The sequence below is a fragment of the Alosa alosa genome, chromosome 4 (genome assembly GCF_017589495.1).
Source record: "Alosa alosa isolate M-15738 ecotype Scorff River chromosome 4, AALO_Geno_1.1, whole genome shotgun sequence".
Taxonomy (NCBI): domain Eukaryota; kingdom Metazoa; phylum Chordata; class Actinopteri; order Clupeiformes; family Clupeidae; genus Alosa; species Alosa alosa.
The window spans coordinates 27,834,918-27,857,152 of record NC_063192.1 but is presented as its reverse complement, the minus strand read 5'-3'; the positions used below and the strand labels follow the sequence as shown (position 1 = coordinate 27,857,152).

General features: G+C 41.4%; 1 protein-coding gene across 1 annotated transcript; it reads left to right on the top strand.

The window, feature by feature from the left end:
• Window positions 1-68: 68 nt before the first annotated feature.
• samhd1 (SAM domain and HD domain 1) lies at window positions 69-20,951 on the top strand. Its single transcript, XM_048241531.1, has 16 exons — window positions 69-441; window positions 1,156-1,222; window positions 1,415-1,487; window positions 1,702-1,862; window positions 2,198-2,313; window positions 2,688-2,758; window positions 3,732-3,899; window positions 4,119-4,219; window positions 4,438-4,546; window positions 5,508-5,599; window positions 6,749-6,864; window positions 7,319-7,458; window positions 12,849-12,938; window positions 13,041-13,145; window positions 13,362-13,499; window positions 19,403-20,951. The coding sequence occupies exons 1-16, from the start codon at window positions 237-239 to the stop codon at window positions 19,592-19,594; spliced, it is 1,944 nt and encodes a 647-aa protein (XP_048097488.1). The 5' UTR covers window positions 69-236; the 3' UTR covers window positions 19,595-20,951.
• The last annotated feature ends 1,284 nt before the right edge of the window (window positions 20,952-22,235 follow it).

The following is a 22,235-nucleotide window of genomic DNA, read 5'->3' as shown; positions in this document are numbered from 1 at the left end:
GCGCTAATGTAGTGCGGTTCTGAGGTTTTCATGCCGCCAAAGACAAAAATAGATGGCAAAGCGAAAGGCTCAACTAGCATGCAAACCAAACTCTGCCTTTAGTCCTGGCTCTGCAGCCGACGAGGGTGTTAGCAGAGAATGTGTTAGTGAACACCGCCTGCCAGTTTAGACACAACGTATTGGTGTATCGTACACGAAATCTGTATAGAAGCTACTGTGTGGTAACCGATTAAATCATGGATAGTCGGAAACGTCCCAGAGAGGATTTACCACGCAATTCAACCGACCATTTCAAAACCCCAGAGAAGCGGGTGTCAGTGGTTCCACGCCAGGATAGGAGCTTCACGCAGTGGGATGTAGATTTCAGAAACTGGGATATTGAAAGAACTTGTAGTTATCTTCGTCGTGAAGGACTTGAAGAATGGGAGAGCAAATTTAAAGGTGAGAGACCTTACAAAAATGTTTAAGCTACCAGATATACGTGGTTAGGCTACTCTGTAAGTTAGTGTTGAGCGAGGCTAGTTGTGGTAACGTTATGAAAGAACTAACGTTAGCCATTAGCGAACAGTTTTTTATCAAACCTTTTTCTAGAGGAGAGACCAAGGTTTCACGTGTGGCCAACATTATTGCGATTGCTCATCAGCTGTGACTCCTTGGCTTAGGAAACGTGAAGTTTGGCTAAATGTTGTGCCTCGTTCCAGCTATACAGTATTATGTTAAAGTTACACTTTTGCATAAACATATTTATTAAGCAGTTATTAGAAATCCCTTATTCAACCTTGATGATTATATAATTGTTGATTGCCCTAATCATTTAAAGTGCATTTTCCAACGTCCCTCGGTCCAGTTACACAGCTGGTTTTGGAAGATGCAGACACAACACCCAGGCAGCATAGATAGTGACTTTCCTTTCTGGCATTACCTCAATAATGTTAACTCGGAGTAGATTTAGCTGACCTAAACATGGTGAAAGACGTGTCTGCCTGTGGTGATGCTCCCCCTGCACAAATGGGATCCATTTACTTGGAGTCTTGGACTGTTACGTAATACTGCACATGCATGTCAACCTGAAACTTCTGAGCTGTAGGAGCATCTCATTGAGTCTCTTCAGCTGATGTTTTGCTCTCATAATGCACTCACATTCTTCCTCTGCAGAACAACAGATCACTGGGGTGGGTCTGCGCTACCTCACAGAGTCTCAGCTGGAGAAGATTGGCATTGGGTGAGTGTTCTCCTGTTGGGGCATGAAATGCAGATGCCCTTTTCAGATTGCTCTTCTATTACTCACTGGTTCACCCAGTTCAGTTCACTCCTACTTCTTACAAAGGTGAACAACAGGATTGATTTGAGATGAATGAGAATGGATGAATACGTTTGTGACTGTGTTATGAATAATTGTCCATTTCTCTCTTAGACCCTTGGGAAAACGCCTACAGATACTCCACAGCCTGCAGAAACTATGGCAGATCACAAGCGTGCCTATGAAGGTATGTTAGGGAGATCTGTAATGTAGGCTATTACATCCTCAGTCCAAAGAGACTAAAATATTATACTCCCTTTTTATGACTCTCTATTTCTTTTTGACTGTCGCGTAGTGTGTTTCTCATGATGATTTTCTTAGCTGAATCTCTGAATCCTTTGAGTTTTTCTCTCTCTAGCGGATTTGTTGCATATAACACAGTAGTGTATTGTCCCCTACAGGTCTTCAACGACCCCATCCACGGCCACATTGAGATGCACCCGCTCCTGGTGTGCATTATCGACACACCTCAGTTCCAGCGGCTCCGCTACATCAAACAGCTGGGTGGGACCTACCTAGTGTTCCCTGGGGCGTCCCACAACCGTTTTGAACACTCTGTCGGGTGTGTGTGTGTGTGTGTGTGTGTGTGAGTGAGAGAGAGAGAGAGAGAATTCAGAGCCTCTCAAAGACCATTCAAAGAGTGTGCAGGTGTTTTCACTAAAGGAGAGACTTTGTTTATCGTTGTTCAGTGTGGACGCTTTTATCGTTATAGTTATCGTTCTTGGTGTGAATGACCCTTTAAAACCATATCTGTGTCGCCTTGGGAGCAGAACAGCCTTACTCATGTTTTGTACTAAAGAAGCTAAGTGTGATACGGCAAGGCAGTACTAAACTAAAAGTGTCCTAAATCTGTATTTCCCTCCCCTGTTCACATGGCATTGTGTATCCGCCTCACAGGGTTGGCTATCTGGCTGGCCGGCTGGTCCAAGCCCTGAACGAACGACAACCGGAGCTGCTCATAACCAAGCAGGATATCCTGTGTGTGCAAATCGCAGGCCTGTGCCATGACTTGGGTTAGTATGACAAGCTTAGAGAAAGCTAGAGAAAGGCTGACATGTGCCACCACCTACAATAAATACTCGGAGCACCAGGCTTTCCCTCACAGATGCTTTGCAGGTCTTCAGCTTTTGTTGGATAAGAGGGCTTTTTTAAGAGGGCTCCTCTATGTTTGTTGACTGCGGAGAAAGGAGCAGGATTGGGTGGGGATCAGGCTAAAGTCTATCCTGAAGCTAGGATACAGTCTTTCTTTCACTGCTAGTCAGACAGTGCAGCAGACACTCATGCACTATTTACTTTGAAAATATATCAAATGTAGTTTAGAAATATACTTTATAACATGTTATTATTATTATTATTATTATTATTTATTAATTTATTTTGCATGCAGGACATGGGCCTTTCTCACACATGTACGATGGAATGTTCATCCCCAAAGTTCGTCCTGATTGCAAGTGGAAGGTAAATGAAAGAAGGTCTCCCTTAAGATGAAGGCATGGAGCTAACCAAGGTTGTAGGTTTCACTCTGAGTATGTCGCACACATACTGATAACCCAGTACTGTAAGGGCCTTGGTGGGTACAGGTGTCCACTGGCCTTGGGCAGACTGTGTGTTTATGAGGGTATGAGAACGGGGAGAGAGAATGTGTGCGTCATAAAACAAATATGCAAAGACATGCAAACAAACATGCAAAACAGATCTGAGGTGACTCGCCAGTGGGTTTAATTCAGAATAGATAAAAACAGGTTATTGCAGTCGTCACCTGACATGAAGCCTTTTGCAACACATGCAGCTTGAGGACTTTTTTGTGTTTGAATGTAAGAAAATATCTGCAACTGAAGAAGGCACCACCAGTGTTTATGTAATTTACTTACTTTTATGGTAAGTCATACAATTATCACAAGTCAGGGCGACCATAGATGGCCATTGATTGTACCCAGATGGCAGGATTTCAGAAATGAAAGGCGCTACTGCCATATTCTACTAAAATCAGCTGATTTCTCGATGATGGTAAATGATTTGGTATGATGGTAAATTATTCACAAAATGGACTGAAATGAAAGAGTATTGTAAGGTAAGCGCTATATTACTGCCAGAGGCTTGGATCTCAGAGTCTTAGAGACAAATGTTCAGGAGGATGAGAGCCTGAGGAGGCCCACTGAAACCCCTCCTGTACCAGGCACGTCTGACACAGGAATCCTCGGGGGTCAGTTGATTAACAGTTGAGGTTTTATGATGGCTTCTGGGAAGATAAGCACATTTGCTGAGATGTTACACTGCCATAAAATCTGTGTACATGTACGAGTGGGCATCCTGGTGTGTGCCCATGCACATACTTATATGTGTGTGAAATGGACACATATCTGTATGTGTGTGTGTGTATGCATGCATGTATGTACGTGTTAACATGTGTGTGCGTGTGCCCCCTCTGCAGCACGAGATGGCCTCTGTAAAGATGTTTGACCACTTGGTGAAGGAGAATGGTCTGGAGTCAGTGATGCGGGAGCATGGCCTGACCCTCCCCGATGACCTGGTGTTCATTAAGGAGCAGATCGCTGGACCCCCGGAGAGCCCCGTCCTGACTCACAAAGGCCAGGCCCCTGTAAGTTACCATTGCAACCCCATGGATGTGCTTCCAGAAATGGAGAGATCAGTTACTGTCTACCTTAAAAAAAAAAAAAAATCATACTTTATTTGATGTATGAACATTTGGGCTTTAAGTAGACATGTGGTTGTTTGCATGCAGACTACATGTGTTCAGTTAAGCCCAACCTCAAGGTGTGTGTTTGCTTTGTAAATGGTAACGTGTGTTTTTACCCAGTGGCCCTACAAAGGCAGGCCTGAGGAGAAGTCCTTCCTGTATGAGATTGTGGCCAACAAAAGGAACGGCATCGATGTGGACAAGTGGGACTACTTTGCAAGGTGAGTCAGCATACTAGACAGTCCCTGTCTTCTACAGTAATCTGTGTTTTTGAAGATAGAAAAGTCATTTTGCAGTAGCTGTGCTAAGTCACATTGTTATGGAGTGTCTCTATCTGCGGCATACATCATTTTCTGTCTTCATTGGGGATGATGTCTCTATGCATCAGATGTTCTGGAGCTCTGATTAATTGACACTTTGTGCGTGTGTGTGTTTTTAGGGACTGTTACCACCTTGGTATCCAGAACAACTTTGACTATCGGCGCTTCCTGAAGTTTGCCCGTGTGTGCGAGGTCAAGGGGACGAAGCACATTTGCACAAGAGAAAAGGTTCCTGTTGTCACTTCCTATTCTCAGAGTAGCTCACAGTCGGATGTAACAAGATGTCAGATCAGATAAGCCCCTGCATAAATCTGCCTGTACTATGAAGCAGGATTTGGGGGTTAGCAGGGTAACTTTAGGTTTCACCTTGGATTTTCAGTGATGCGAGGGTGGTTCTCTTTTAACGGAGAAACACTACAGTGGTATCTTATGCTGAACTCCTAGCCTGTTCCGGAGCAGGTAATGTTTGAGATGATAGATAAAAAAGTATAAAGTAGCCATACCTTCAAGTTTCAATATTCACATATTCAAAACACTATTGGCTGATATAAAACGAATATAGGCCTGCCTTTTTTTTCATGAAAGACAAATCATTTTTTTAATTTAACTTCAGTGATTGTGTGGTTAAGGATTTTGAATGATATATATTTTGATATAATTTGAAGGGATTATGTCATCTTTATGTGAACACGCTCATAACCAGCTGGGGAGAGCCTGGTTGACTTAACAAGTTAATGGCCACCATTGTGACAAAACCTTTGTGTGACTGCAGTTGTGATGTTTTGTCCAGCTAGCTAACAAAAACATAACCTGGGCATATGGAACTTGCTTTGTATTATAGACCACTGGTGGGCCATATACGTTATACATACCATGTACGTTTGGAATGGAAGCAAAATGCCCCTGTTAGCGCCAATTTCTAAGTCTACTGTTCATAGAACTTCATTTGGCCACAAGAACAGTTCCTCCTTATCATAAATCTTTTTTTAAAAAAGGCCAGTCCAAACAGCAGGACCTCGTCAATAAAACCCTCTTCATATTTGCTTTGGTCTGGTGTAGTTCTGAAGGTCTTTAACCTGTTCCTGGCAAAGCAGAGGTGCATACACATTCCCTGCCAACCAAACAGGGTTCCCATGGCTGGATGCCTTAATGCATTTGCATCATCAACTTATGGTCTATTTTTTCACAGGAAGTGGGGAACCTGTATGACATGTTCCACACACGGAACTGCCTCCATCGCAGAGCCTACCAGCACAAGGTTGGCAACATCGTTGAGACCATGTGAGTGCATAAAGGGCCTGCAGCCATCAGGGTAAACAATGGCATGTTACTGTACCAAGGTCAGCCATCAGGGTAAACAATGTTACCGTACCACTGCCTGTGGGTACAGCAGTTCTATCACAGTTAAGGAAGAAAGTCTCTTTGAAACAAGCGTTTTGCTAAGTGTGTTCATCTAAAGGTTAGAATGCCAAACAGTTTTGCTCAACAAACAGTATTTGTTTTGCATGTACTTGTTTGCCAGAGTATATATATATACATTTTTAAATAAAAAATAGTTTTGAATAATAGTACTGCAACTAACAATTATTTTCAATTAATCTGTCCTCAAACTGTAACAGAGCTATAAGTAAACCACATAATATTTAAGTTTAAGGTTGTACAAGCAGAATTTTGAGGTGGTTTCTTAAAAAAAATATTACGTTTTTCCTTCCCATGCATTGAGTGCCAAAAACGTAATTATATTTTTAGCTTTTTTTTTTAAATTACGAAACTAGACAGTCTAACACACCTTATATGTGATTTTGGGAACTCTGTGATGAATGGAAATGAAATATATGACGATCGAAAACTCATGAAAGCGCACAATCTGGACATTTTATCATAACTCGGTTGCCGCTTTGGGTCGAATCAGTGACTCATGCACGTCAGCTCAAAACCAGGCCATTTTCGTGGGTCTATCATTAGGTGGCAGTCTCGCCAGGTCACTTCCCGGAAACTTTACAGGCAACACTTCATATTTCATGAAAGACGTTATATCTCCATTCCTAGAAAAACAGCGATTTTGATGAAAACTAGCCAATGTTTAGCTTGGGATTTCTCAGGAACAGAGGCGTGTAGAAATACACGGTTTGCACCCACTGAGAGCTTAAAGTCTCACCTTTCAAACGAGCCATTGTATGTGTTCATAGCTATAACACAGAATATGCTGGGGCTGTACAAAAATCATCAACAATGGTCTAGATTGCTGGCACTCTAGGACAAAGCTTCCGAAAACAGCTTGGCATTCAATGAGTTAATAGCCCTAATTGTTGCATACAGTACATATACATATATTTGCATATACTTTTTTGCAACACCATTGCTGTGCGGTTTTAAGAAATACTGTGTCTTGTCTTCTAAGTTTTGTATTATTGTGATGCATTTTTCCAGGATTACAGAGGCTCTGGTAAAGGCAGACCCCTACATTCAGATCCAGGGCTCAGGAGGGAAGATGTTCACTCTCTCCACAGCCATAGATGACATGGATGCTTACACTAAACTCACAGGTAAGATGGCACCCCCCAGCCAAACAAGCCTGACAATGGCTTGCTTGAAATGTTTGTCTTTCTTGAGATCAATTTGTACCCTAATCTTTAATTGTTATTTACAGGCTACCATTTCACTAACCATACATTCCTAAAAGTTGGTAGAATATGCTTGCCTAAGAAACCCTGTAATGACTTGTTGCAAATTCTGTCGTACAGAGCATTGACTGTTTGCAATTAATATTTTGGAGCTTGTCATTCTGCTCATTGGTGAACTTTGATCATTTGGCAGTGAATGCACTTTTAGTTTCATCATTCGTCATTTGCTCCTGCCTCAATTTGTATGTGTACAGATATATAGAGCTTACCCTTACTTCACTGTCCTAAAGAGTGTGTGTGTGTGTGTGTGTGTGTGTGTGTGTGTGTGTGTGTGTTGTGTGTGTGTGTGTGTGTGTGTGTGTGTGTGTGTTTTTAGACCACGTCTTTGAGCAGATCCTCTATTCGTCCTCTGAGGAGTTGGCAGGAGCCCGAGAGATCCTTCAGAACATCATCTGCCGACGGCTGTACAAGTGTGTGGGTCAGACCCACCCCACCAAACACGTGGACGTGTCCCAGGTAAACGCACACCTAGAGAGAGAAAGAGAGCTGTGCTCATGGCCAGGGTTAATTATTAATATTGAAGGATCACAATGTACACTCATCCCTGGAGTTAGTGGTTAGTAAACGTTTACAATGATTTAAATATCAATAAATGTACTTAAATAATTAACTCAATTATATTAAATGCCTACTAGGATGTGTTTTTAAGATGGTACATTGAAATGTGTTTGGTAGAATCTGGCCTGCTTTCTTTAATGGAATCCCTGAGATGGCTACTTTAGTGAGACTTGTACAGCTTCTTTTGAGGGGACATTTTGAGTGAGTTGTTTTTTAGTGGGTTATTTTCTTTCTAGGCACAAACCCCATTCTTGTGTTGTGGACTGTGATCACTAGTCAAGCTATAAAGGGCACCTGGCCCTGTCTCTGTGTAGCTTGCGGACGCCAGAACAGCACATCAGGCTTGCATGTTAGTGGTCAGAGAGCCAAATGTGTGGTTGGTATAGAGAAACAGAGAGTTTTTTTTTAAAGGACAGGGTTTCTAAGAAAGAGGGAGAGATGACCGTCTCAGAATCTAAACTGTCCTCTGTTGACTGTTGCACATGTTCTGTGGTAGTCCATACCTTTTGGGCTATCTTACATGCCTTATGTGAGGGATGATGCGTTTTGATGGAGTCAAATATTGTTTATGTATATCAAATATTGTAAATTGTTTATTTTTGTGTCAAATATGGAGAAATATTGTTTATGGCTACGAGCCCTGCTTTTGTCTTCTGTGGATGTTTGTCACCTGTCAAGCTCTGCGGTGTCAGTTCTTGTCACCTCCTCTGCGTGTCTTGCAGACCATATGATGGCATATTGGAGGAACGGATGTTTGTGGCTAGTGTGGGGAAACAAACACCCCTAAAGAGTCATTCACACAAAGAACGATAACGATAACTATAAACAAATATCGTTCTCGTTAATATGAATGACGATGTTCACACATAAACTATAATGATAACAACATGAAGAACGATATCGTTGGGGATCAGTTTCAGAGCGATTTTGAGAACGATAAAAAGCTAATAGCCAATCGGAACCATTAAATTTTAACCGTCACATTCATTAACGCAAGGAGAGACTTTGTTTATCGTTTGTTCAGTGTGAATGCTTTTATCGTTATGGCTATAGTTATAGTTATAGGATAGGCTATATGGTTATCGTTATCGTTCTTGGTGTGAATGACCCTTAACTCCCAAATGTTAGGTAGGAGATGATCAGGGACGTGTGCTTGCTTATGACAGGAAAGGCTTTGAGGTTTATATTAGAGGTTGCAGGTTGAGTGTCCTACACACTTGCCAACCCAAACACCATTAACATAATATCTCAGAGTGGAAGGCATACCGTGTCCTTTTCACCACACAAATACGTCCTCCTCCCTTTACCCTGTAATTATGACCGCCCGCAGCCCGGCGGTCATCATTTATCAGATTTTTTTTTTTTTTTTTTTTTTTTTCGCGATGCCCAAATTTCCGTCAATGATTCCCGGGACACTGAAAGACCGGGGTACCACGAAAACTTGGTGTTCATGTAACCCCACATGGATAGCATGGAACCATCGTTTTTCGTTTTGATCTGTAGCCCCCCCTGCTGAATTGGACCCCCGAAGGAGGGTAGGGCAGACACAGTTTTCTGTGAATATCTCAAAAAAACCGTAGGGTTTAGGAGGACCATTTTTTTTGTATATGTTGATCTCAAGGGGCCATGTCAACCCATTCCATAACCACTCATTTCATGTATAAGCCACCTAGTTAAACACAAAAAAAAGTAAAAAATGAGGTGGTGTAATTGAAGGTATCTGTGACCTAACATAGTCAAAACTGCACGAAATTGGAAGTGTAGGATCATTATGACACCCTCTGTATGCACGCCAAGTTTTGTGGAATTCCGTTCATGGGGGGCCACACAATAAATTAATTTATGTTACTATACACCAACTGGCCTGTAGGTGGCGGAGACAGTTTTCTGTGAATATCTCGAGAACCGTGGGGCCTAGGAGGTCCACCTTTTTTTTTTGTATGTTGGTCTTAAGGGGGCATGTCAACCCATCCCATTACCACTTATTTCATGTATAAGCCACCTAGTTAAAAATTAAAAAGCAAAAAATTAGGTGTTTTCATCTCAATATCTCTGGCTGACAAGGTCAAAACTGCACGAAATTAAAAGTGTAGGATCATTATGACACCCTCTGAATGCATGCCAAGTTTTGTGTACTTTTCGTTCATGGGGGGCCTTACAATAAAATAATTTATGTGTACATTTAGTGACGTACACCTACAAGGATTCCCGGACACTGAAAGACCGGGGTACAAAAAACTTGGTGAGCATGTACCCCCACATGGATAGCATGGAACCGTCATTTTTTCGTTTTCATCTGCAGCCCCCCCGCTGGACTGGACCCCGAAAAGGAGGGTAGGGCAGACACAGTTCTCTGTGAATCTTTTATGGTATGTTGGTCTCAAGGGCCCACATCAACCTGGCTCATAATCACTCATTTGTGATTTGCCCCGGTAAAAAAAGGAAAATCAGTAGGATTGAAAGAAAGCCAAAATAAATATTCATCATCATCATCATGGCTGCATTTTCAGTATTGGCGAGAAGTAGTCGTTTGTCCACTAGATGGCGATCGTTGCAGTGAGGCGTAATTTTGTTGGAAGTTAAAAGTGGGTTGGAAAAACAATGGGCGCTTCATACAAGGACTGTAATTTACCGCAGCCGAACATCTAATAAGGATAGGGCGATGTTCACATGAAGTGTAATTCCCATTTCTTCTTGAAGCGAAATAAATCTGAGGATGTTTATCGGACATGCTTGGTTTTACTGCAGGAATGCGTTAATCTTGTAATATCAATAAGGACCTAGGTAATGTTACCGTTAAGCGTTGGTTGAGTGATGGAGGCATTTGATTTATTGCATTTGTAGAAAACTATAAATGCGGTTATACCAAGCAAATGTATAGCAGCACTGTTTGTATCTTTCGACTGTCATTTATTGCACGCGTGCTACAAAATCATTCTGTGCAATGGAAGATTTACCAACGTTACACCGGTCTGATACAGTTTTGCCTATACATGCGTGAGACTGAGACGCCTGTTTATTTTGTTTTAAGTCGTGCAGGGTGTGAGAGGGAATCGATGTGCTTTGATTACAGCTTGGTAGTTGTAGTCTGTGAAATTAAAAAGCACGTGTGTGTGAAGTATCCAAACAATGACACCTTCATTTCATTATGGCTGCTTTAGCAAAACACCTTAAGCTACTGTGTAGTGGGTCCCATTTAGAAGTGGCTACTTCATTCGCTTTCCTTGACTCATGGAGCTGCGTGAATGTTATTACAACTTTTCGCCCGCGATATGACAGTTTAAGTCCGCTTGATACTGTAAGGCGTAAGCCATTGGTTTCAAAGGAGATTTTATTTGTGTCGCCAGCATAGCCTATTGACAATTTATGTTGTCAATAGGCCTACCTTATAATCCTACCTGTAGCTTAGGAAGCTAACAACTTTCTATTAGGATCTAGTTTGTTAGTTACCGTTTTGTCATAACTCCCTGATGCATTTTTGCATTTAGAATAGCCAGAGCGTGTATATCTCAATCGGAAAATTAAACAATATCGGTGCCTATGGACTAGGCTGGGTGAACCCAGCCTGATCTGCCCGCTATTTTTTTTTTTGATTTTTTAAAAGATTGAGCTTGGTCTGATGAAAGCCAGACTAGCCATGGACCTCAGTTAAACAATGCAAGGGAACATGAATCAGCCTATATTTGCACTAACAATAACGGACAAAAGCTCTTCAACTTTGGCCCGTTAAAATGTGTATGAACAGTCTAGTGACGCATTTCATCAAGGCCCATTTGGACATGTCAGTTATTTGCACCACTGGTTAGATGTAAAACAGCATTTCGTTTCAGACTAGGCTACTGTTACTTAATTTGTGCATTAACAATAACGTTTCAGACTACTGTTACTTAATTTGTGCATTGACAATAAAGTATTACATGAACTAAAGATGACTAAAACTCTTATGTAGAAGAAGAAACATTCACAAAAAATCCATCCATCCAAAAATGACCTTTGTTTTTGATAGCTGTTGAAAACGGCATGGAACTGACAGAGATGTTTTTGTTTATAAATACATAAAAAATAAATAAATAAATAACATTATGCTGATACCTTTTGCTTTTCCCAAATACAATGTAGCCTACAGGTGTAAGTGACCTTTGATCAATCCAGTTGCAATGGATGAACTGTGATGAACTGCCCTACTTGTGATTGTTTAGAGATTTTAAAGGTTTTATAACAATTCTACATCTTCTTTGGCTATTCTACAATCTATTCACCTTTTCAGCACCAGTAGGGTACTTTCTGTGCAGCCGCTACACACACTCAGGCATGCCAAACAAGCATACACAAAAGTTTCAAGAGTGGGGGATGGAGTAAAATATGGAGACAAATTGAAGTGTGATTTATTTTCGCGGAACGGATGTACAGGACTGAGCGGCGGTCATATTTTGTACCGCTATGCGGTACATCTAGTTATCTAAGATGAGCTGCCAACAGTGTCACACCCAGACAAACTGCTGAACTGCTGAACATGCTGAACGAACTTCTGGGCCAAAACCTTCACAACTGGAAAACAGCTACTTTCACTGATCTCACTTCCGTTGTGTTCATTGGGAAAAGTTCCTACTGAAATTGATTTAGCCTAGTTTAAAGGACCTCGAGAAACGGCGATCTATGTGAAAAACCGCTGGATATCTACTTTAAGGTGGACTTAAAATTCTACACCCATCATTTAAATCACGTCCGTGGGACTGAAATGGTGAAGAGAATTACAAAGACAAGTACAGACAGACAGAAACATGTCCCTACTGTTTGGATGATAGTTCCCCTCTATTTCAGCAAATTTATAGTTCCCCTCTGTTTTAGCAAATTTATTGTGGTTTATTTATTTGCATGAATCATCAGTGTGGTGATTGTCTCATGCATCACTTTCTGTCCTGTCACACCATCTGGTGCTGGATGCAAAAAAAGAGGAATTGGATAGAAGTTTAAAAAAAAAAAGTGTGAGAATACAGAAGTATATGAATATGAATATGGGAGTTCTGTCCATTTCCTGTGTGTGCTTGGTGTCAGTTCACCACTGCAGAGCTTTCATTTTGTATTTTTCAAAATGGTCATGTTCCATTCCTGTATTTGTAAATGTGTGTTTACATTGACATTTTTTATTTACATTATTTCTTATTTACAGTACATTTGTTTTGTTATCATTATTTTCTGAATACCGAAAGGACATACACACTGAAAAAAGTGTGTATTTGTGTGTGTGTGTGTGTGTGTGTGTGTGTGGTCCCTCTGGTCCCTCTCAGGGTAAGCTGCTGGAGTGGGCTAAAGATGTGGCTAGGTCCAAACCCAGTGGCACAGATGTGGAGTTCCAAGGAGAGGATTTTGTTGTCAACGTAAGCCAGCTCTCAAACTTTCTGACCTCTCATCTCCATAACTGTTCAACTGCTTTCCATAGCCGCTTTTGTATCGATAACATTAATGTGATGTTCCTACAGGTCATCCACATGGACTACGGCATGAAGGGCAAGAACCCGATCAACAATGTCCGGTTCTACTGCAAGAACGACCCCACCAAGGCCATCAAAATCCGCAAGAATCAGGTACACAGCATTTCATTTTCTCAGTTTGCATGGTAAAACAACAAAAACTGTCATTTAATGCAGCCTAGTATTTACCACTATGACCACTTCACATATGCCATGAGAGCTTTTTGAAAGTGTTCTGTCAACCATACTGTATCCTTCCTAATGGATGAGGAAGCATCTCTTCTGAATGTTAAGCTGTTTGTTGTGTTGCCGTGCCAATGGCCCTGATAGGTGTCCCAACTGCTGCCGGAGAAGTTTGCGGAGCAGCTAATCCGAGTGCACTGCAAGCGCACAGACGAGTGCAGCCTGGAGGCAGCCAAGAAGTACTTTGTGCAGTGGTGCATGGACATGAACTTCACCAAGCCTCAGGTACAACAGGAGCAGCAACGTCTCCACCCATCTACTCACTCACACACGTGATCTCTCACACACACACACACACACACACACACACACTTCTGTTTATTACATTAATCCTGTCTCAGCCCTACACACACACACACACACACACGCACACACTTCTGTTTATTACATTAATCCTGTCTCAGCCCTATCCACACACACACACACACACTCCTGTACACATGATCTGACCCTTGGCCAGTCATCTCTATGCATGTGCTTTCGTCAAGCCCACACCTTTAAAGGAGAATTCCGGTGTGATATTGACCTAAAGTGTATTGAAACGTGATACTGAGTGTGAACGTATGTCTCATAGCCCATCTCGGCTTGTCCCCTGCTCTCCAAAATCTGACGCTAGTTAGCCGATGCTACCAACAGCTTTTTCAATAGTGGTGCTTCGGCATCGGGCTAGCCATGCAAATAAATCACTGTTTTACACCCATTTACGAGGCTCAATGCATCTCCACACTTCATTGGTAGACTTCCGAGGGCCCTGATATTTAAAACGAGACATTGAGAACTTTGAAAAAGCACTGGTAGTTTACTTACCAGGCGATTTATACAGACAGTATCTTCACAAAGTTTAGTGTTTGCAGCCATCTTGAATTTAGTCCATTTATAAATTCGAGTAAGAATGAACAGGTATGATAAGGGATCAGATTCCAAAAATAATTCAGTGGAAATGCATGGATTCCAGTGCATGGATACCAGTTGCATGCATTTCCACTGAATTATTTTTGGAATCTGATCCCTTATCATACCTGTTCATTCTTACTCGTCGCTCGACTTATCGTGACTAAATTCAAGATGGCTGCAAACGCTAAACTTTGTGAAGATACTGTCTGTATAAATCGTCTTGTAAGTAAACTACCAATATCAATGTCAATATAACCCCGGAATTCTCCTTTAAGCACTTCTCAGTTTTTTTTCTATTGTGCTTTTCTTCCCTAAGCCTCAGTTGCCTACCTAAACAGCACCCCCCCCCACACACACCAGCAACACACACCAAGTACTGAGGCCTCAAAACATCACCACATGTCCACCTGCTCCTCATACACCCCCCCCCCCATTCTTTCTTTTTTTTTTTCTCTTATTTGTGATACAATGTTAAAGGTTGTATCAACGATTTCAGGCCCAAAAAGGCCCAAACATAAATGATCACATTCATCTAATCTTTCCTAACGATCCACTAGCTGCCTGCTAGGGCTGGGCGATAAAACGATAGCGATATGCATCGCAATAGACATGTAATCAATATCAATAAAAAATGCGTTCGATAGAACATTCGATAATTAAAAGCAACACACACCTCCCGCCTTACGTTGTCCATAAATAAATAGGCTTAATATATCTTGCATTGTAGCTAGTATGTGCAACTCTACCAGAGTAGACGATAGAAGTAGGCCTACCTCAACACAGACTCTCAATGAGTCCTTGCCCCGTGCGCTCTCTCTCTCTCTAATCCAAACATTCAAATCGCCGGACGACTAATCCAAATCATTCATCAATAGCGCTGCGCGGTTTGTTCAAGACAAATTGACTGAAATTGCTATTAAAATGGAAAAGTATTTTCCAAGATCAAACGGGTTTGTCCCAGGGGAAAAAGGATTCATTTGAAGCATCATTAGCAACCCAGTGGTCTGCTGTAAGAGAGGGGCTAGCTATGCCTGGCTGTAATTTGTTCAAAACTGCCTGCTGTGCATTCAAATTGATGACTGCTAAATATTCCATAATCAACTCAATCCATTGTTAGCTGTGTTTATGCAAATGGAAAAGTATTTTCCAAGACTCAAACGGGCCTGTCCCAGGGAGAAAAAGTATTCATTTGAAACAAATAAAAATAATTATCCCAGAAAGTCCCAGAAATATGACTTGAATATAAGTTTGTTAGTTATTAACAATTCATTGATAAACTTTTAGAATACTTTGAGCACTGATGCAGTCAGCATAGGCCTCTTACATTGTTTGCAGTTAGGCCTACATTTCATTCCGTTTTTGATGGCAAACGCGAAACAGCACCAAAACAACCACCAGTGGACAAAAAGAGTATTACATGTGTACTGTTAAGACTCGCCATAGAGAATGAATGGGGGAAATTGCGGAGGTTATAGTTTGACGATGTCGTACTCCCGTGCGAGCCGGTTGCTATATACCACGGACATGTTTTGGGGGGCAAAATAAAGTGTTTCAACCAATAACCGATGAGATGCGCGTTTAGGAGAGTTTTAATTGCACGGGAGGGAGGGGCAGGGAGTAGCGAGCTAGCTCTCTGTTTTGATTCAAGATGAATGGTGTGCTCAAAATCACAGAAAAGGTCTATAGTCTATTTCCTCATTTAGTCCTGGATAGTCCATTGCTTTAAAACTCCATATCCAAAAGGTTTCAAGTTGCAATAACTGTTTTAAAATGTCACCTCCACATAGGGATGTAAACAAAATTATCACGGTTTTCGATATTATCACGGTATTTCTAAAAGTGTGTTCAATATGTTCAGAAAGCACTGATAGGCCTACACAAGCTGAAATAGTTTCAAAAAGTGTCCCGTTCACTTTTTTTCTTGGTCATGTTTAATTGGCTATGTGCTTATAGCTTAACTTACCCTACCATAACTTGGAGTTTACTATTTCTGTTATTTGGATCCAATGAGTGAGACCAAAGTAAGCTTTCAAAATAAAACTTTAGGCTACTGTATTCTCCTGATGACGTGAGTGGAATGGATTTAATGAGAATGCGAACATAAAAAGACACAGTGTGGCTACATGATACAGTGCACATTTTGCGCTGAAAATATTCCGCCTTTTAAAATCAGGTGTAGCCTAATCCGAATTGTAGTTAAAACCAATTAGACTTATTAGAATCAAACAGAATCAGTAGTGTACCAATTTTGTTTCATTGTACCAGGCCTACTGTATGTCAAAAGCAGGCTCGGATGAAGCTGGGAAGGATTAAACACACGGTTTCCACACCGCGGTAATCAACCGTGATAATCATGATAGTTGAAAAGAAAACGGTAATTGTTATCGTCAACATTTTTATCGCGGTTTAAATCCCTACCTCCACGTATTGATTTTTTAATAATTTCAATACCCTGAATTCTCAAAGATGATTGGTCACTATGGTGTATTTCTTTATAATGTTTGGCCATAGGGTAATCTTCGTTGTTGACTCGGATTGCGTATTTGTGTTTATAGCTCTCTGTTTTGTTTGAACATCAACAGAAGTGACGTATCCCTGCTATCGCTGATACAACCTTTAAAGGTTCTCTAAGCACGGTTGGGTAAGGTCACTTCTGTTGACGTTTTAAACAATACAGAGAGCTAGCTCGCCCCTCCCTCCCTTGCAACTGAAGCTGTCCTCATCGGTGATTGGTATATTCAGGGGACAGGCAGCTAGCGGATCGTGAGGAGAGGTTTGCGGTATGTGACAAAAAATGTTCTAGCTTAAACGTTCCACATACTCGACGCACCCTACCAGTAGCGCGACAATGTGACGTCACAGAAGCGCCGTAACCATTCGTAGTCACGACACTAGTTGCAATATTCTCCTGAACAGAGGTGTCGCTGTTGTGAAAAGATTAACACTAACTACGTTACACAGCAAAAGAAGCTGCATTAAGAAACACTAGTAGCAGAGAATGTAAACGGGCTCTGCTATTAGCTAGCCTCTGTGATGGTACTTCAGACTTTGGTTGCTACTACACACAACTACCACCATCATTATCATCTAGTTTCCAAGGTGTGCTTGGTAGATAGATAGATGGATATATAGATAGATACTTTAGTCATCCCGAGGGAAATTTTAATAATTTAAACAGTTTAGTTAGCTGGCTAGCTAGCTAGCAGCTGGCTGAGTTTGTGTAATTTCCTGAAGTGGAAAGAGATTTTGTTCAGGCCTTAAAAGATATCCTTTGTTTGAAAATAAATAGTTTCTATTCTTTCCTCTTAATTCCATGTGTTGCAACTCTCGCTGGTAACTTTGTTAACTTATCCAGCAAACTATTAAAAATTCACAACTGTATCAAAACACTGCAACTCTCGCTTGCCCTCGAACTAGTCCATCTTCCTGTTTCCGCTTTGTCGCGCTCGTCTGAAAGAAAATGAGTGGTGCGCTACCTCACGCTACCTGGCTAAAATCCTGGCGCGCCAGCAAGATCTACGTCATTTTGACGTCACGGTGTCACGCTACCGGTCGGGTGCGTCGAGTATGTAGAAGCCCTTAGAAACCGCCAAGACTTAGAGAACCTTTAAGTTCACCGACTCCTTCTCCCTGGGGATAAACCTGACAGTAGTTTGGATGGCAAGTTGTTCTATTAGATACGTTGACATATTACCTGCTCAATTCTCTTAAAGGTGCTCTAAGCAATATCATAAATTTTTTTAGGCGCGTACCCCTATGTTGAATTCCTATAGAGGCAGGCAGATTTTTATTTTTAAAGGCCAGTTATTTCATGGATCCAGGGTACTATACATCCTGATAAAGTTCCCTTGGCCTTTGGAATTAAAATAACCCCACATCATCACATACCATTTACCATATTTTACGATTGGCATGGGTTACTTTCCATAAGATCATCTCTCAATTCAAATCAAACCACAGTGTTTCCCGCAGAATTTAATTCCATTTGTGGTGGTTGGTTTGCAGAATTAACTGGAATACAACAGTTTTTAACAATTAGCTCAGCATGGTTATGATGCTAACCAGATTTAAGCACAATTTAGTACAACCTGGAAAATCTTTGTGTGGTGATCAATGTTGATATTGTGGTGGGCCACCAGAAATAAGCCAATGTATGGGAAACACTGAACCAGCTATTTGGGTAACTGAAATAAAACCATCCCAATTTCTAGGTATGTTGAATTTAACATAGGGGTATGAATATTTATGCACCCTGTAATGAACATTTATTTATTATTTATTTACAATACATTATTCATTCACAAAGAAAATTGGTGTCCTTAAAGGTTGGATTTTTCCTTTTTCTTTTTTTTAATTAAGGCATTAAGATCCATTTCCAAAAGATGTTTTTTTTTTATTATTATTATTCATGGGGCTGAAGACTTTTTATAGGCACTACATGACACCGTGTCTATGATGATAGACACTCATCATAACCTGTAACTTAGCGTACTAGTCTATAACACGGCAACAATTCCAGTAAAATACCAAATGTTATTTATTACTTCGGTGACAATAAAATCAAACAGTGAGCTCTCTGGAATAAATAAATTTTCAAAACGGATCTGTTGACTAACGTTAGGCTATTGTTAACCAGCATGCTTGCTTGCTCTATCACAGGTGTTTTCCACAGCAAAAAAAAGCGAAATGTGTGCAGCATCAGGATTTGCTTGAAGAGACAGTAGATAGTGAAGGTCATTCAAATAATTTTGAAATGTAGGCTAGTTAGTTAATTTACTCGCATTTGGCGAGGCGAATGGCTGCCTATTTTAAACCCTGTAGCAAGTGACGACACATCACTCCTTACGCCCTCCTACCAGTTCCTATGGCCACTTGGCCAGTACAGATGCAAATACAAAACCGGTTTTGGGGGAGAGTAGTTAGTAGAACTGATTTAGAAGTGGACTGTTCCTATAACTAAGTTCCTGTAACTACTTGGTCGGGAAGAGACCTACTGGTGAAGGCAAGAGAGTTGAAAGGAGCCTTAAAATGCATACAAAGCAACTGTTTTGGGTGGAGATGAGCTATGTGAATACATGCTGCTGCTAGATCTTGACAAAATAGCTCTCAGGGGGGAAAAAGGTTGTAACGGGAACATAATGCTACCCGCCTGTGCCCTAAAACCCTAGTTTGCTCTGTTGCGCACGTTTACATGATGTGGTGTCTGACGCATCTTTGGCTGCTGTTGTCTTCAGGATGGAGACGTGACTGCGCCAGAACTGACCCCTTTGAAAGCAAGCTGGGCCAGCACCGATAACGATGATGATGACGACGACGATGATGATGATGATGACGAAGAAATAGATGAGGGCAGAAGTCATCCAGCAAGCAAACACAGCACACCCCAAAATGGAGGCATGAAAGTGAAAACCCGGCTTGCATTATAGAGGAAGGTTGTCTTGTAGAGGAAGATCATTGCAGTGGTGTTCAGTTGGAATGCTACTCAGTCTCACCACAAGGGGGCAGCAAAGTGCATTTACCAGGGCAGAGATGGGAAAGCCTCTACACGAGGGAGAGAGAGGCTCCGGCCCTTCGACAGACCTCTCCGTTTACCCCCAAAACTGCTCTTGGCATCTAGTATTTATAAAGAGTTAAGAGTGTGGAGCCCTTTATTTTTCTAAATCTTTTTTTTTATTTGTGTTTTATATGGTAGATTTAGCACTCTTTAGTGTGTTCTAGAAACTTCTGAGGGGATGTGTCATAGTTGGAGGAAGTACTTGTTGAATACAAACTCGCAAAGTACATTTTACTCCTATAACGTTGACTGGAAGTCTACCTCTGAAGTGTCATTTTTAATTTTCCCCAGTTATGCCAGTATCAGTTATCAGAAATAACAAAAAAATGTTACATTATCTTGGTGCATATATTCCTAAGACCAAAAGTTACTCTTGCAATCAGTGCTTTGTTTTGGACTATCATAAGCATGTTTCTGTACATCGAATGTATATTTATTTTACCTCTATATCTGTGCTTTAAAGTAGTTATACTTAGCATATTGGAATAGGGGTGTTTACATGTCTGGTTAATTTAGCTCAGTTTAGTTTAATACCACATATTTTCCTAGTCATCCATATCAGTTTATAGCCTGGTGTCAGATGTGTGTGTGTGTGTGTTTTTTACTCTTTATTTTTAAGCTTTTGTTTTATTTAGGAATTTGATGTATTGCATGCTGCCTTCTGGTCTTCAGCATTATGGCAGCATGAGGTAGGAGACATAAACCGATCCCTTTCGTCATAGACAGTGCAGATTAGCTTTGCAGATTAAATAACAGGAAAGGCATTTAGTGTGCCATTATTTTGGGTGGTGTGGACATGTAGAGTGTGTTTTTGTGGGTGTTCTCTGAGGATTTATTTTTTTGAGGGTTTTTTTTCTTTCTTCTGTTTTACGTGTGAAACTTTCCTGTCCTGGTCTGCATAGTTCTCATTTGTCTTTGTTTATGACCACTGCCTGCCCCTCAATTCTAGTGTGGGCTTTTGTACTCTGAACTTTGACCTGCGTTGCTAGCAGTACTCCACTTTCTAGTCAGGAAGTGAGTTGACATCAAAGCTGCTGACCATCATGTTTTAGTTGCCAGTGATAATGCACTTTAAAAAAAAAAAAATAAAAAAAACAGCAGAAAAGAAAAATAAATAATCAGGATATGTTAAGATATTTTTGAAAGATGTTTGTATCCATGTGATGTATCTATGCATGTCTGACCTCAGTGACAGAATAAAAAAACACCTTCCTCTATCTAACCTTGAATTTGTGTTTTGGACCAATCTGTCGGGTCAACGCCCAGTTGGACATGTGAACACAGAGAGAGAGAGTTTCCGGCATAGTTAGCAAAATATCCTCACCCTTTTCCACCTCAGTTCCCCTGCTGTGGTCTTTATGGCTGAAAGATCCTGTTCCATGCCTGACCTCTGCCACTAGAGGGAGCTCTACTGACATTAAGAGCACTGTACCAGCTAAGAGCTCGCCAGTGACCAAAGCAGTGAATAGTCACACCTCAGGTAAAACAATAGATGGACTGCCACAAAAAAGTGGCCAAATATGTGCTAGAAATAATATTCATTGTTGGGTTTCCTATTGTTAAACGTGTTTATTTTAACATTTCTCAAAGTGCAATATAGTTTTGTCCATTTGCTCTACTGTTAACTGATCTACTGTAATGCTGAAATCCCCTCACAAACCAGGAGAACATGGTTATGTTGGCAAAATGGTAGATCCCCCTTGCGTACGCCCCTGTGTTATTCTCCATTTGGAGGACAAAACCAATTTGTTTTTTCAAAGCCGTCCTGATGGGTTTGTTTCACAGTGAAATGCTTATTGGCTTCTATTAACTCATTAAAGACACTTATCTCATCACCGACAAACCCCCTCTGTGTGTGAGCGTGTGTGTGTGTGCGTGCGTGTGTGTGTTCTGTGTGTGCTTTTGTTTTTGTCCAAATCATCAGAGGCCGGTGCTTAAGAGTCGGCTGCGGGGGTGTCCGGTGTTGAGGGACTGTTTGTTGGTTTAGTTCGGGGAGAGATAATGAGAACGGTGGGGGTATGAAAGAAGGTTGGGGGCAGTGCTGTCCTCCGCTAGCTCTCCACCTGCTGACCTGTCTGCATGAACACATACTGTGTGGTGTGTGTGTGTGTGTGTGTGTGTGCGTGCAGTGAGAGGTTCTTGTACTGTATGGATCTCTTGTCTGTTTCTCAGATGGATATTTTCTGTGCTTTTGTTTTTCTTTGTTTTTTTTTTTTTTGTTTTTTTTTTTTTCTCTCTCACAGGAAGCTCCACAGTGCAGGAAGTGGAGGTAAAAACGCCACCCCTGCCGCCCTCCCCTTGTCCCGTTTCCACACACACATACACACGCATTCACACACATCCTGTGGCACTGAGTCAGGGTGTTCAACACACACACACACACACACACGCACAGACACACTGACACACACTGTGCACTGACCACAGGGCCAACTGCCTGCTAGTATTTTTATAATCTTCATCCTCCCTGACCTGTTGCTCCCCTCCTGGCGCCAGTGGTCTCGCCCCCCCCA

Coding starts and splice junctions, on each gene's coding strand:
- samhd1 (XM_048241531.1), top strand. CDS start 237: ATGGATAGTCGGAAACGTCCCAGAGAGGATTTACCACGCAATTCAACC. Junction 4,220..4,437: donor AAGTGGGACTACTTTGCAAG/GTGAGTCAGCAT, acceptor GTGTGTTTTTAG/GGACTGTTACCACCTTGGTA. Junction 7,459..12,848: donor AACACGTGGACGTGTCCCAG/GTAAACGCACAC, acceptor GGTCCCTCTCAG/GGTAAGCTGCTGGAGTGGGC.